This window comes from Leptonotus elevatus, chromosome 17 (genome assembly GCF_054856555.1).
Source record: "Leptonotus elevatus isolate MCC_2025b chromosome 17, RoL_Lele_1.0, whole genome shotgun sequence".
In the NCBI taxonomy this organism is placed as follows: Eukaryota; Metazoa; Chordata; class Actinopteri; order Syngnathiformes; family Syngnathidae; genus Leptonotus; species Leptonotus elevatus.
Window position 1 is genome coordinate 6564272 of NC_141255.1, and position 15709 is coordinate 6579980.

The 15709-nt window shown below is 40.4% G+C and overlaps 1 protein-coding gene across 5 annotated transcripts; it reads right to left on the reverse strand.

Moving 5' to 3' along the window:
- Window positions 1-155: 155 nt before the first annotated feature.
- Window positions 156-15546, reverse strand: eml3 (EMAP like 3). Of its 5 annotated transcripts, none has more exons than XM_086059778.1 (25): window positions 15273-15546; window positions 13246-13422; window positions 13075-13177; window positions 11226-11684; window positions 9654-9764; window positions 9546-9574; window positions 8331-8366; window positions 8057-8177; window positions 7833-7982; window positions 7675-7747; window positions 6881-6991; window positions 6619-6714; window positions 5830-5964; window positions 5451-5589; window positions 4370-4521; window positions 4130-4255; window positions 3906-4037; window positions 3779-3846; window positions 3607-3695; window positions 3433-3530; window positions 3222-3309; window positions 2401-2499; window positions 1918-2048; window positions 1442-1608; window positions 156-1354 (listed from the first exon to the last, which is right to left on the reverse strand). In XM_086059778.1, the coding sequence occupies exons 1-25, from the start codon at window positions 15295-15297 to the stop codon at window positions 1342-1344; spliced, it is 2928 nt and encodes a 975-aa protein (XP_085915904.1). In that variant the 5' UTR covers window positions 15298-15546; the 3' UTR covers window positions 156-1341. The 5 variants fall into 5 exon arrangements, with proteins under 5 accessions (XP_085915904.1, XP_085915906.1, XP_085915905.1 ...); XM_086059780.1 differs by having other exon boundaries at window positions 1422-1608; XM_086059779.1 differs by having other exon boundaries at window positions 7678-7747; window positions 15273-15545.
- Between the last annotated feature and the right edge of the window lie 163 nt (window positions 15547-15709).

Below are 15709 nucleotides of genomic sequence, written 5' to 3' on the forward strand. Positions count from 1 at the left end.
TGAAAACTACTGTACATTTAAAAACAAATCTTTTTGAAATCAACCCCTGAAATGTTAGTTTTTTATTAAAAAAAGAAAAGGAAATCCAACAAAAAGCAGGAGTCCAGTGGATTACCATGCCTGAGAATGTATATAGACATAAGGAAAAAACAACATTAGCAAGCACATTGGTACATTTTTATTTTATTTGTGACAACAAGTTAAAAATGACTAAGGCCTTTACACTGTCAAGCTTACAATTTAAATTTAAGAATTTGTACTGAGAATACATATATACAATTTCATTTGAGGTGGTTTTTCTGCTAGGACATTATGCAAAAAGAAGAATTTGAAGCATTTAAAAAAATACAAATGACAAAACTGATGTTTAAAAAAATGCCGTAAAAGAAGAAGAGAAAAAAAGAAATTTCTAAAATTACAGAATATGTCTGTATGTGGTCAAAAAATGGCAACGAATAAGCTGAAAAATAAAAAGGCCTAAACGTTAGAAAAAAAAAATGTGTTCAAAAGTTGACAAACACGCCACCTCTTGCAGAGCAAGGCTGCCCCCTACAGACAGCCGACGGCATAGTCCAATTTTGGTTCGCGCCTTCCTGTTTGGAGTTTGCGCGTTCACAATGTGCTAATGTGGATTTACTCCTCCCACATTCCAAAAACAAAACATATTAGGCTCATTGGAGGCTCTAAATTGTTCATATATATACTGCAAATGTGAGTTTTGACGGTTGTGTGGAAATTGTATGTCCCTGAATGAACTGTCAAAACACACAAATCCAAATGGAAAGCACTTACTGGTAGGGCTTGAACGATTAGTAAATATTAGCTGTTTTAAAAGTGTTCACATCTATTTATTTTACTCATTACAACAGAAGACAAATAAATAAATATTTTAAAAAAATCTGTCAATTGTTCTGCCTGTAATTCATATCTTTATTGTTGTAAGCATAAAGGGATTCAAAAAAGCTATTTTAATAAGTTATATATATTTTTTAAATAATGAACTGTTTAATCGGTTATCAGATTTTTATTCTGCCAAATATCTGAATCGGCATCGGCCTAAAAAAATCGATTTGGGTCGGGCCATAATGACAGGTTGAATTGACAAAAATGCTCATAGTAATGTATGTGACTTTTGGATTACAAGTAATCCCACTATTCATATTTATTACACTATGTTTTCATTTCAGTACATTCCATTAGGGAAAATTGATTTGCTTACACGAAACAAGTTGAGTTTTTAGGTCAAGGTACCACTATAATTCCAGGGTATTTTCAGTGTCATACACCACAAACAACGCCAGTAAACAACGGAATGTTCTCCGAATATCACAGCAACAGAAGTCACATTTTGCATCTGGAAGACAAAATCCAATGTAGTCCTGTAAAAGTCTGTCACCTGTCCATACTTCATTTAGACCCACTTTCTGTCGTCGCCAGTTACCGGCTGGTGGGGGCGGGTTCCGGAGAGCTGGCGGCGCCGCCTCGGACTACCCGCCACTGCAGGATGCAGGTGTCCTTGCCGCCCATGGAGAGCAGGTGGGAGTCGCTGTGGGTGAAGCGCACGTTGGTGACGTGGCTGCCGTGACCCTCGTACCTGTGGCTTGGCGCCTGGGGCGGGAGAAAAACACAAAGAATACAATAAATGTAAAACGCAACCTCACGAAATGCAGAAGGCTTGTTTGTTTATTTATTTATTTATTTATTTATGTTTACAGCAAAAGCAGCAGCCCTCAAAATGAATCCACCGCTTTAGAATCAAATGAAAGAAAATGGGAGGAAAATTCTAACTGAAAGCAACGATGAAGTGAAGTCACGCTCTCACGCACTTATGTAAATTCCAAAACAGGTTTTGCCTTGAACGTTTGGAGGAGTGGTAGAATAATATTTGCTTCAGCAAAACAGAGCGCGGCGCCGTACCTTGGGTTTGGGACAAGGGTACTGGAAAAGATGGACTTTGCAGAAGTCGTCCGCCACCGCCACCATGCTCTCGCTGTGGGAGCGACACAGCGCGTTGATGTCCGTTCCGTCCGAGCCCTCCAGCCACACGCCTGGTGAAAATCCACAATATAGAAAAAAAGCACATTATTACATTATCTTTGACACGTTGTAATGCACTGCTGTATAAAAATCAGCAAAAAACTGAAAATGTAAGTAAAAACAGAATAATAGACATCCGCCCAAAAAAGGTTTATAATTACTCATACATGCCACAAGATGGCAGTAAAGCATCACCATTTTTTTTTTAATGAAGCTCCTTAATCCACATCAATATAGTTCCGTGACTCCAAGCTGCCAAGATGGCAACAAATTAACACTTGTATTGCTTTGAGCGTTCGCAAATGCCAAAGCGCAAATTAATTATGAAATCAATTTTAACCATTTAAGCGCCCGTTTCCTCACCCATGACGTGGAAGCCCAGCACGCAGGTGTAGGAGGCCCACTCCCGGTCTTTGCTCTCAAATCGATTCCTCAACAGTTTGCAGCCCGCAGCAACGTCCCCTGACAGAATAGAACATACATGTGCATTAACGCCACGCATGAATCTCTGAGACTCCCCGTTTGTCCTTTAACTCATTTGCTCCCCAAAACGTATAAATAAGTTTTATTTTAAATGTTTTAAGTGTCCCAATGACGTATTTATATGTTTTTATGTGTGTTTTTTATGCTAGAGCATACAGAAGGCTTTGACGCGGCCTCTTAACTGTAAAGAACGGTTGAAGGGATAGTTAATATTATACAAACAGCCAGTAGGTGGCAGCAAAGCAAAAGAGATCAACCAGGGCCATGTTGAAAAAAAGCTCATTTAGTCACAATTCTAAATAGATTTGTGAATAATGATGACATTTAGCTATAATCTAATGTTAATTCCTGCAAAATGTAAACTTTTTCCTGATGAAAGAAGAGACTCCAATCTTTCTTTTGGTAGTTTCCATGTTTTTATAGCAATAGAACAGAATTTTCTGTGGGCCTTGCAAAATCAGTCAAAAGCCAGTAAAACAGCCGGGAGTGAAGGGGATTGCTTCAGTAAAAATGTCTGGGAGTGAATGAGAGTGTGAAATTTGGTTCTGTTTATTCAAACGCAAAGCTATCAGTCAGAATGAATGGCAATTTTGCAATCTAGTGGAAGAGCTGTCACTATATGTGGCTAGCAAAGATAGATGAACAAGGTCATATTATTTGAAGTCAATAAATAATAATACAACGTAAGTGTATTAACTTACAATAGAGAATTTCATAGTCGCCTGAATTCGACATAATGAACTTCCCATCTTTGGACCAATCCAAGTGAGTAATGAAACTGGAGTGACCCTGTGAGGACAGATGGAAAAAAAAAAGAGAAAAAAGTTCAACCAAACAGACACACAGTACAACGAGCATATTACCATATTTCATTCATTTTCACATTTTGTGAACCGGTGAAATGTAGCTCACGTTGCATCTCCCAAAACGAGTGTAACGCCGTCCGTTTTCCGTCACGTTATAGATGTAGATGAAATTGTTATGGGACCCCACAGCCAGACAGCTGCCATCTGTTAACATGGACGCTCATAATGCGGAAAGAGAACCCCCCCACGCCCCACAGGCGGTGCTTGTACTGTATCGTACCTGGAGAGTATCTCATGACGGAATGCTGCTCGTTCCCGTCGACAGACTCGGAGATGACCTCGGCGGTCACCAGGTCGAGGACCACCCAACTGTTGCAAAACCCACAGACGGTTCAAGCTGCTCGCCTCGAGCTGAAATACTCTCCGACGCGGCTTGCTGCGTAATACGTCACCTTCCTGTGCTGAGGCCGACCGAAACCACTGATCCATTTGGGCAGAAATCAGCGCACAAGCCATACTCCTATAGAAAAACAACATGAGTTTTTGTGTAGCGAAACATCCCGAGCAGTTGCTTGGTACCTCCAGAGTGATGCCCCATTGCAACGTGTGTTCCTCGGTGTTCCACAAGCACACCTGCCTGTCATGGCCGCAGGAGAGAAAGTTGTTCATGGACGGGTGTGTCGCAAGACCCCACATCTCGTCCACGTGACCCTGAGAGACCGCAAGTCAACGCCATCTTACATACTTCAAAAATTGTGAACGGTAACGCAACTTTACAAAAAAGGCAAGTTTTTTGCACACACTTGCACTATTGCAACAAAACCGGAGGAGAAAGTGCCCCTGAGGATGGCGTTTCTTGTCGTTCCGACTAACAGTTCCTCTCCGTCAATATCTGCCACGGTGCGGACCGCCCCGAAATTTTCAGGAATCTGGACACACAACAAGGGTCACGACCTTTAGGCTTTTTTCACGGCACTGTATTATACAAATGTACAGGGGGATGCTTTGAGTGTTAGTAACACATAGACACACTTCTGGTTCACCTCACACTCGTGCTCGGGAGCCAGGTCGGCGCTCCAGCGGATGATCTTGCGGTCTTTGCTTCCTCCGCTGAGCAGACCGCCTCCCTGCAGCGTGCACAAGGTGAACACGCTGCCCTCGTGCGCTTTGGTCTGTCGCATGATCTGGAAGGTCTCTGAAGGAAAATAAAAACATAAAACAAGCTAATATAAATACTGAAAAGTATTTAAAGGGGAAGTCAACCCCAAAAACATTTCTCGACGATAATATGTTCTATGCAGCCCAACTAGTCTAAATACGGTATTCTGGTTAATATTGTGTTAGTGGAATGTGAATTAAGCAGCAAAATCCAGCAGTTTTGATCAGTATCAGACGGTGGCCATTTTGCAATTTTGCTGGCGAGTGAAAATGACATCACAGTTGCTCAGGTCTCAGGTAACAACCAATCACAGCTCAGCTTTAGCAACCAAGGTGAGCTGTGATTGGTCGAGTGAAAATGACATCACAGTTGCTCAGGTAACAACCAATCACAGCTCAGCTTTGTTTGTTTTATTCATTTTTTTCCTTTCGGACACATTATTACTGGTTACATCGATCACATAATATCATTTGCAACATTGACATCTGAAAGAAGTGCTGACGGGTAGAAGCCATGGCTCATTAGTAACCCGTCCCCATCGATTCTTACTATACGCATCAGTCATATACATTGATTATGATAGTCATTAATTCATATCACAAGGTGAGCTGTGATTGGTCAAGTGAAAAAAACATCACAGTTGCTCAGGTCTCAGGTAACAACCAATCACAGCTCAGCTTTAGAAAACAGGTGTGCTGTGATTGGTTGTTGCCTGAGCGCTGAGCAACGGTGACGTCATCTTCATTCGACAGCAAGTGGCAAAATGGCCGCCCGCCCCCTGAGATGGATAAAAAGGGCTGGATTTTGCTTCATAACTCATATTCCACAAATGTAATATTACTTAGAATGTCATGTTTAGACTAGTGAGGTCACATATAACATATTATTGTCAAGAAATGTTCCCCTTTAAAACAAATTCATATTGATGCGATAAGTCGTCAATATAAAAGTAGATCAAAGCCTACCTCTGGCTCCTTTGCCAAGAGTTCTGGTATCTGCGGCAGACTTTCCCCATGTCAGGATGTTCCCCTCCGAGTCTCCAGTCAAAACTTCACCAGTCAGGCTGAACACAAAGCACTGGATAAACTTGGGCTTCTTGAATTTCTGGGGGGGAAAAAGGAAAGAGACTGTTTTCAGGACAATAACAGGGCACAGTTATGCCGTGTCATCATTCGTAGAGGTTGAAAAAAAAAAGAAGCCACATTTGACAATTCCGTCACTTCCCACCACTGGTTGTGGACATAATGTAATTTTTTTCCCCAGGCTGCAACTCCATTTCTCTTATTTAGAGATGATTAGGGAAGTGAAAGTGACGTGTAGGACGTTGGCTCGAGTGAGTCTTACTCCGAAGATGCCTTGTTTCTTGGTGAATTGCCCCGCGTTCAGAGTCCAGAAGTAGACGTGGGATTTACCGCAGGTGATGATGTTGCTGCTGTCGCTGGGGTGGAAGTCCACAGCGAGCACCGTCTCGTTGGTAGTCTAAAAAAAAAGAAGAAGACAAAAACAAAAAAGACAACAAATCTACCACATTATAGAATTAATCAAGCTCAGTATTTACTATGAGAGGACTAAGAAGAAATGACATCATCAAGCTGATTATTAAGCTAGCTAGCATGTAGGCTACTTTTAAGCAAACATTAGCATTAAGGTACAACTCTGTTGCTGTAATTTGAGTAATACTGAAATAAATTAGCAATCAATAAATACCAAAATAGTGAAAGACGTGTATTGTTGATGTTTATTATGTGGGTTTTTTGGGGGGTAAAAAAAAATAATCTATATAAACTCGAAACTATGAGCTTGAAAAAATGTTGATCACCATACATATTTGTTATATTTCCTGCTGTTCCGCCAAAGAAAACCTGTCATGATCCGAGCCGAGATCTCTGGCAGATGTTTTTCGCCATGTAGCAGGATTTAAAGAAAATACACACGTGCACAAAAAGCCCCATTCATGCAAGTGCAGTAAAGCGGGCATATGGACTATCCCGGAGCGGTCCAGAGGGGAGGGGCTGCCGTAATTATCTTGTTCCTCTTGGACAAACTCGTGTGTTTATAAGACGGCCTTCCCACGCAGCACACCGGTGGAAGTGCGCATTAGCGGGAGCACTCCAACATTTGACTGTTCCTTACCTTGACCTCGGCTTGCTTGCTCCCTCTGGCGCAGTCCCACACTGACAACATGTGCTCGTTGGAATCATCAATCACACACAGGAAGACGCCACAGTCCTTCCAGTGGAGGAAGAAATGACAGGATCAAGTCAAACTATTGCTGGAGCTCAAAGCATGGCAGTGATCAGGAGGTCACATGATCACATGCGAGGGCATTACACTAAATTCAACACTGCCGCTGCATTTTGCCATTGTCGCCTGTTGTGAATATGTACATACTCACCATAGTGGAAAACGTAACCGATCCCACGCCTCTCTGGAAAGTTCCAAGTCCGATCTGCTGCAGGGTGACCAAAGTGGCGGAGTCCCAAATATGAACGCAAGGCTGCAGTGGCTACCAAACAAACACAAGCACCATAATAGTCATTTAAATAGTGGTAAAGGATGACTGTGAACATTTCAATGATTTCATTTATTACTTAATAGCAAAAAAAAAATAAAATGCCAGATTTTCTCAAATCTTGAGGTGCCATAATGCTGCATGGCTTCTACAGAGTGAGGGAAGAGTTGGAGTTTTACAACACTTCTCAGACAGTTCAGACAAATAATATCAAATTGACCATATTTGGACATACAAGGTTTCCACCTCACACAACGATGTAATAATATTGCTATGGCACCATCCTATTTGGCATATTGATATCAAACAACTACTGTATGTGGAAGTGAGTGGGGCACCTTCTTTTAATCGGGTTATATAACCTTGCCTGATTTAAAAAAAAAGTGATTTGCCAACATTTTGTGGCATCTATAAGCAATTTTTGGGTAAGCAGCTAACAAGCTAACATCTTTAACGCTCTTTAACAAACTACAATTGAATATTAAAATCCAACTCAGTCTTGTGGCCCATTTTTCTATTTTCAAAATAATAATAATAATAATTTATAATTGTAAACTACAATTCTATTAGTTTTTCCCCCCATTATTTGTGTTAGATTTGAAAACAAAACAAAAACAAAATCGCTTGCCACTTGACCTCGGGAAAGGCGAATGACACACATTTTCGACTGACATTACCACCTTGCCGTCTTTGTCCACGCCCGCTGATTGGCCAGATGCTATTCGCACTTTGTCGGGATGCAGTGCGAGACTGCAAGAAAGGCACAAATATTCATACTGTTCAGAAAACTTTGCGTTATGTGATACACAATAATAACTAGCCATTAGGATCAAACCAGCGAACGCAGTCCGTGTGTTTGCAATAATGGCGCTGCGTGCGGTTGTTGACGTGGTAGAGGACGACCACGCAGGCGATGAAGTAGACCGCCTCGCCCGTCGGGAGGTAGTACAGGTTGGCCCGACAGTCTCGCCCCCGGTAGCCGTAGCTGTCGCGCCAGGGTCAAGGTTGACGTATCTCACAGCCGCTTTCATGGCGGACCAATTGTTTTGAAAAGGATACACCCAGTCCAGTTCCAGTTTCTCAGAGGGAGGCTCCATCTTTAGGTCCTCGTAATTTTGGATGTTGGAGGGGATGTACATGGTGATTGGACGGCCGCGGATGAACATTTTGATAGACTGGCCTGAAGAAAAAAAACAGCATGTCAGTAATATACAATGTTCCCCGATATCAGAGATATCAAAATGTTTCTCTATATGGTGGATTTTGCGAGTGGGTGGGACTTTATCCCCACGATGAATAAACTACAGTCATGATTAAAAAGGGGTGTAGCTACCTTGACTGTAAGTTCCTCTTTTGGAGACAGGGGATCCTATGAGTGAGAATTCAAGGTTACGTTTTATGGAAATTTTCATTTTAACTCATTCACTGCCATTTGAACTATTTCTATTAGTTTAAAATGTTTCCCCATTTTTTTCCCGAAAACCAAATTTTTCAAAATTGTATTAGAACAGATATAACATTTGTGATTAATCATGAGTTAACTAGTGAAGTCATGCGATTAATTACGATAAAAAAATGTAATCACCTGACGCTCCTAATTTTTTAATAATCTTTTCTTAAAAAAAGATTATTAAATTTTTTTTAAATAATAATTACAATTATTTATTTATTTTTAAAAAGGAAAAAATTCTTACAAATTAGGTGTGTCAGATGATTATTTTTTTTAATCGTAATTAATCGCATGACTTCACTAGTTAACTCACGATTAATCACAAATTTTATGTTCTAAATGTACAAAAACAATTCTAGGTTTCATACTCTTGTTAACAAAAGTGGGAAAAAAATGTTAAACAAATAGAAATAGTTAAAATGAATTTTTGACGTCTGTAGCCGTCAATGGCGGTGAATGAGTTAAATGGCTGCTTGTGAATAGTCATAATGGGATAAATAAAGATGCAATTTTCCATATCAAAGTTCTAAAGTAAAATTTTAACAAGGGAAAGACTGAATTAAGTCATTATATATATAAAAAATAGTGAATTATAACAAAAAACTATTGCCATGATATGCCTTTCATTCTGTAAACAATGTCTTAATTTGTAAAAAAAAAGAAAAAAAAAAGGGGACTACACCTTTCCGCTTGAAAACTATTTGCAAATTGAATCTTTCTTTTCGTTGAGAGCTTCCAGTTACTTTTGTAAGTGCAAGTGAACGTTTCCTCTCCCCTGTAGGAGACGTGGCCTAAAAATACATCTTAACTGTAACCTATAAAAAGCTATTCCTAAACCACAAATGTTGCTGGCTTGGACGGCTCTCAATTACTCGTTCCATACATAAGTGGACAGCGGTGGCAAGTCAACTAAAAAGACATTGTTACCCTTTCTGACATGTTGAATTTTTTACCCAAGTACTTTTTGTACTTCTACTTATAAGAACAAAAATACAAACAAAACAATTGAGTTTGTGCTGTCATTTTTTTTAACAAGCCGAAGGCAACGAGCCAATACTTCAGTGTAAGTGAGCACTTCTTAAACACGTGTGACTTCACCTGCGCTGGCAACGAGCTCCCTGGCACGACTGCGGAGAAAATAAGACAAAAACGGGATGAACAGAAGCGTTGGACAAAACGGAACAAGTGGCGACGTGCGTGTCTGACTTCTCTAAGCTTGGGGAGCGTGTGAGAAGGGTGGCCGAGGACATCGTTTTTTTGTCCAAGCGCTTGACCTGCCTCTTCAGGTCCCCCAGTTTCTCGCTGTTCCTTCGAATCCTGAAGAAAAAAAAATAGTAATAATAATGTTACAAAATATAAACAAACAATAAACATCCACAAAATATAAGACAGCACTTCGCTTTTTTTTAAAACATTTTATTAACACTTTACTTTGTCGTTATGGGGTGTTATGTGTACAACTTTTAGGGGAAAAAATATTTAATCCTGCATTTATTAGCTTTCGGGGTTCATTTTAAATGTATTTTTTATTTTTTTTTTGCACATCTGTATGTACTGAAGAAGGAAGTTTGAGAATTGTAATATATTACACAAGTGACCTTTTTTTTTTTTAGCTTGCACTCAATATATGAAAAAAAACTAATACTACTTCCAATACAAACAAACTAAATGTTTTAGGAAAAAATACTGTGCTAAAGCCAAATAACTGAATACAAAAAAAAAGTAAAAATGAAATAAAACCTAATAAAAAATAAATAAAACTAGTATAACCCTGAATCCAGCTCACAAAAAGTGCGAAAAGTGAAGCATTGTTAATTATTTGCGGATGTATTTTAATATTCAATCATGGTGAATAAGCAGCAATAATGTCAACCAATAAAGTCAACCGGCCTGAAAAGCAGGAAGTGAAAATCAACCGCCGACACTCCTCCCGGAACATCAGTGAAACGAGCCCAGCTACGGCATGTGTGAACTATCGACCGACAAAATCGGCAAACCACAACAAGGAAGAAGGCATGCACGCACATGTCCACTTAAATCAAAAGCAGCATCGCCTTGACACGGTTAGCGAGACAATCCTTCAAAGAGTCAAAAGACAAGATGAGATCACGGATTTGTATGGGAAAACTCATGAAAAGATTAACAAGTGGCGTTGCTGTAAAATGGCTGCCGATGTAAACATGCTTTTCCTGCCTGCAAAAACTGGAGTTGCAACTTATAGTTACAAATTTATTTTATATATATATATATATATATATATATATATATATATATATATATAAATTATTTTTTTAAATTGCATACCTACATATAGGGATAAAGCAAACATAATAACGCAATTATCATGTCCTACCTTAGCTTTCAGCCAATCAAAAGTAAGATTTCCTGATTGACCTTATTTGACCTGCTCTAAACGTTTGAATGGAAAATGTTTCAGTACTTTTCATGTTCTGATACTACACATTGCTACTGCTGACTGCAAATTATGCAAATGATGTGTCATTGGCGTAAGGATTATAAGTGGTCCTTGGAAAAAGTTTAAGAGCCCCTGGTCTAAACTCTCGCTAAATTACCCTGATGTCACTTTTTCCACTGGGCTCAAATATGTACACTAACTTGGAAGTGTCGCTCGGTGGTGGCGGCAGTTTCCAGCGCCCCCTCCCACCGTGCAGCTTTAATGCTACACGGTGGTTGGGAATGCAAAAAAAAAATGGAGTAACACCAGAGAAAGAAAAGATGAATTTGTTTGCCGGAGAAGATGGCGGCGAGCTCACGTACAGAGGTTTCTGCGGTGCTTGCCGGACGGGGGACGGAGCACTTGGCGAAGGGCCGAGGTTCTGATCGGCAGGCGCGCGCGCGTCAGCATCTTCCGGGGAACGACTTCCGTCCTGGAGGCCGACGATGGTGCTCGGCTGTATGGGCTCCTCAACCGACGCTATCCAGCTCAGCTCCTTTTCCTGCTCCTCCGCCGCTTCGTCGTCGTCCTCCAGGTCTTCGTCGTCCTCCTCCACGCTGCTGGTGCGGTGCAGCTTGGTCCGATGCGGGAGGGCGTCCTCCAGGTGGAGGCTCTGCACCCGCCTGGATAAAAGCGCCCTGCCCTGCACCGCATTCGGCTCGGGATCCCGGCCGGCCTCGCTCGCCTCCGTTTGGGTGGACCGGTCCGCCGTCGCCGGTCTCGGATCTGCCGGGGCCGTCGTGTGGCCGTTAGTGCTGCCCACAGTAATGGGTGGTGAGTGGCTGGACACAAAAGTATGGGGCAAATTCATACATGTGATCCAAGTTTGAAAATTGTAAATGTTATATGTGTCCCAATGACGTATTTATACATAAAAAAATAAAAAAAATAAAAAATAAAAAAAGTTTTGTTATGCTAGAGCATACAGAAGGCTTTGATGCAGGCTCTCAACTGCACAGAACTGGTGAAGCAATGGTTGTTATTACAAAAACGGCCAGCAGGTGGCAGCAGAGTATAAGAGATCAACCAGGGCCCATATTGCAAACAAGCTGATTTACCCACATTTCAAAACAGATTTGTGAATAATGATGAAACTTAGTTTTATTCTAATGCTAATTGCGGCAAAACAGAAACAGATATAAATATACTTTTTTTCCCGGATGAATAGAGCAATAGAACACAATATTCTGTGGGCCTTGCTAAATCAGTCAAAATCCAGTAAAACAGCCGGGAGCGAAGTGGGTTGCTTTGGTGAAAATGGCTAAGGGGTAAATGAGTTAAACTACCTTCTTCCTTCTTTTGACTCTTTCACTGCCATTGACTGCAACAGACATCAAAGCTGGCAATAAATGAGTTAGTTCAGTGGTCTGCAACCTGTGGCTCTGGAGCCATACGTGGCTCTTTAGTCCCTCTGATGTGGCTCCTTGTGGAGCTCTGTTTGTTTGTTTGTTTGTTTTTACTTATATATATATATATATATATATATATATATATATATATATATATATATATATATATATATATATATATATTAATAATCTTTAAATGATAAAATTTAGATTAAAAAAATAATTAAATATTCAAAAAATGTCAGATAAAGAGACACGAAACTTAGATGAAAAAGTTTTTTAAATTACCTAAAAATTTCCAAAAAGTGACCATTAAATGTTCAAAACGGAAGAAGAAAAGCAGAAAATTACCATAAAATGTCCATAAAATTGCCAAAAATGTCAGAAAATAAATTAAGAAAAGACAGTGGGAAAATGCTCAAAAACTAACCATAAAATGTCAGAAAAGGCAGATTTTTTTTCCAATAAATAAATAATCAGAAATAGCTATAACATGTCCAAAAAAGGAAAAAAGGCATAACATTACCATAATTCACCCATAATATTGTCAAAAATGTCAGACATTTGTCAAAAAGGCAGAAAATCTGAAAATGTATGAAAAACAAAGCATGAAAAATAACGAAATATATCAAAAATAAAAAGCGGAAGATGAAAGAAGAATTGGATGCTACATATTTTTCTGTTATAGCGCAGCTCTAATTAGCACTTCGGCCACCAGTAAATATAAAACTGTTTTTAAGACCCATTTTTTTGTTATTAATTTGACAGAAAAGGTTGCTGACCCCTGAAAGTTAGTTCAACCCGCTGGTTTGAAGCTCAGTACCTAGAACCATGCAGGGCTCCATCCTCAACACCGAAGCTGGAAGAAAACTTTCCGCTCTCGTGGCAGCAGACTTGGTTGATCAATCTGGCAGCAGCGGGGTTCACTACAAGCGACAGATCGCACAGGTCAAATCGAGTCCACCGATTCCCGCGGAAAGAGGGTCAAGCAAACCTGCGATGAGCTGCTGCGTCAGTACGGGGAGAAGTCGATCGTGGAGGCGGATCCGGCGCAAGGCGTCCGCAAGCGAGGCCTTGAGCAGCGTGATCTCGTCCTCCTGCGCCTGAAGACGCGTCTCCATCAGCGACGCCCGGTCGGCGGATTCCACGCTGCCGTCCGCCGACGCGTCATCTGAGGACAGAGTGAATGATAGCGTGAGTCGGCGGATTTTAGGACACATACTTGCTATCTGATTTTTTTTTTTCATCAATCTACAGTACGCTTGTGGAAGAATAACCCCCACGCCAGAAACATGACAAGCTGCGGTAGGACCACACCCACTCCTGCCTCTTCACAGGATCCGCTTTTGGCAGCAGTCTTTCAACTTGGCGGACAACTGGAGAGTTTTATTGTCTTTTTCCTGTGGCTCTTCCTGCTTGGAACGAGCTTTCACAAAACACGGTGCAGCATGTAGGTCTTCGATTTTTGGCGCAAAGCCTGACCTCATTGGACTGCAGAAGTTGCAAACGTACACACAAGCTACAGTGAGTAGAAGGACAGATACTTGTGTCAAATGTATCGGCCCCCGGTCCCGAGATCCTAATTTATGGGATGATCCCATCTGCAAACTTGTTTTGCAGATGGGAGTCTCCCTGGAAGGAGATTCCAGAATGATAGCGATTTGACCATCAATGGTACAGTTGTTCTTATCAAACTGATTCAAGTCCTTTTTTTTTTTCTTTCTCGAAATCATGTGCAGCATCCGCACAGTGGCCGATTGTGCAGAGGTTGTGGGTTCAAATATGGGCTCCAGCTGTTCTCCTAGTACTTCGGTTTCCTCTCACATTTTAAAAACACACACGGTGGGTTGACTGAGTGTGAGAATGTCTCACTATCTGCCAACCTGCTGCTTGTTGTAATTAGGAAGTCTCAAATTTCAGAAAGTTGAAGGTTTGCTGATGGCCCATTCGATGTTAGTCCGTGCACTACGCTTGCTTGAGGGAGCAAGATTTGGCAATCGGCATCAAATCGGCATGACTGAGCTTGCCTCCAACATGAATACAAAAATAGTTTCACAATGCGCCATTAGTTGTTTTGTATTCTTTGGCATGCATTTAGTAATGTGGTAATACATTTAATTGACTCTTTTCTTGATGTTTGTTTAATTTTGACGGTACAGTGCTATCTTGACTTCATCTGTTTTCTTTGTTTAAATGAATTGGAATGCCGTTAATCCATTCCAGCTCTCTTTAAAAAAAAAAAAATTAAGACACCATCATTTTTGTTTCAGTGTCTCATACTATCCTCAACTCTGCCTGCAATTTTGAATTTAAATGTTCTTTCTATGAAGCAAATTACTTTAGAAAAGGACAGATGTTCAATATAATTAGTAGGACATTTGAAAGAAATGATCTAATTCAGTGCAGACATGATGTGTTGCAAGCAGCTTACTCAAAGACACACAGAAACACAGACCGCTAGAATGTTCTCGAGGTTCTATATAAAAACAAATGAAGCTACTCAATTCACTTCAAGATAGTTCCTTGGTTTCACGGTGCAACAGGGTGGTGACAATGTACTACATTTGTCTAAATTACGCTCAGTGGGGGTTCACTGTTACAGGTTCAGGAGGTACTTTATGAATAATTACCATCATCATATAGAAAATGAATTTTATATTCACTTGGGCTGACTTGCATTAAACTTGGCGAGGTGATCTGAAACATTTACGTGATAAATATTCAAGTAAAAAGAAATCAGGAAGTGGATATATACTTTTTCGCGACACTCTTTGCACTTTTTAAATAGCCCCGCGGCTACAAAACCTCGTTGACAAATGATTATGTTTCACGAACAACAACGAAGAAACAAATGTTAATTTAAAAAACACAACAGAGACACAACTCTCCAAACTAGCTAGCATCTTCCTCCACGCCCACGCACTTATGTCACACACAAGCGTGTTCACGCAGTGTAGAAAAAAAACAAACAAAAAAAACATTTTGTACAAACGAATGCCGATAAACACAAAATGTACTCACCCAGGCTGTTGGTTGAGGATTCCATGCTGTGGGTTTTTGATTTTGATTTGATTTAGATTTTTATGACGCGTGTCGTCGAGAGTCCGAAGGCGACCCGAAAGAGGTGTGCTTCGTCCCCATACTGTGAGAAGAGTGTCGCTCACAGACGTCAAGTTTCCAGAGATTCCGAGAGAATTTTGACCCCAAAGTCTACTTTGCCAACTCCACCATGTCAAGTATCCACACTGTTACTATTGCTTAACTCTAATTCGTCTCTGGTTTAACTCTTCATAGTAATACAGTACAGTACAGTTTTGGGGGTATTTGTCGCCATCATGTGGATGTTTTCATAACTGCAATTGTTAGTTTCGTTTCCGTGAACTTCGCCGAGATATTATATTAATTAGTTATTAATCGTTTATAATTTAAATAATTATATAAAAATATACATTTTACTC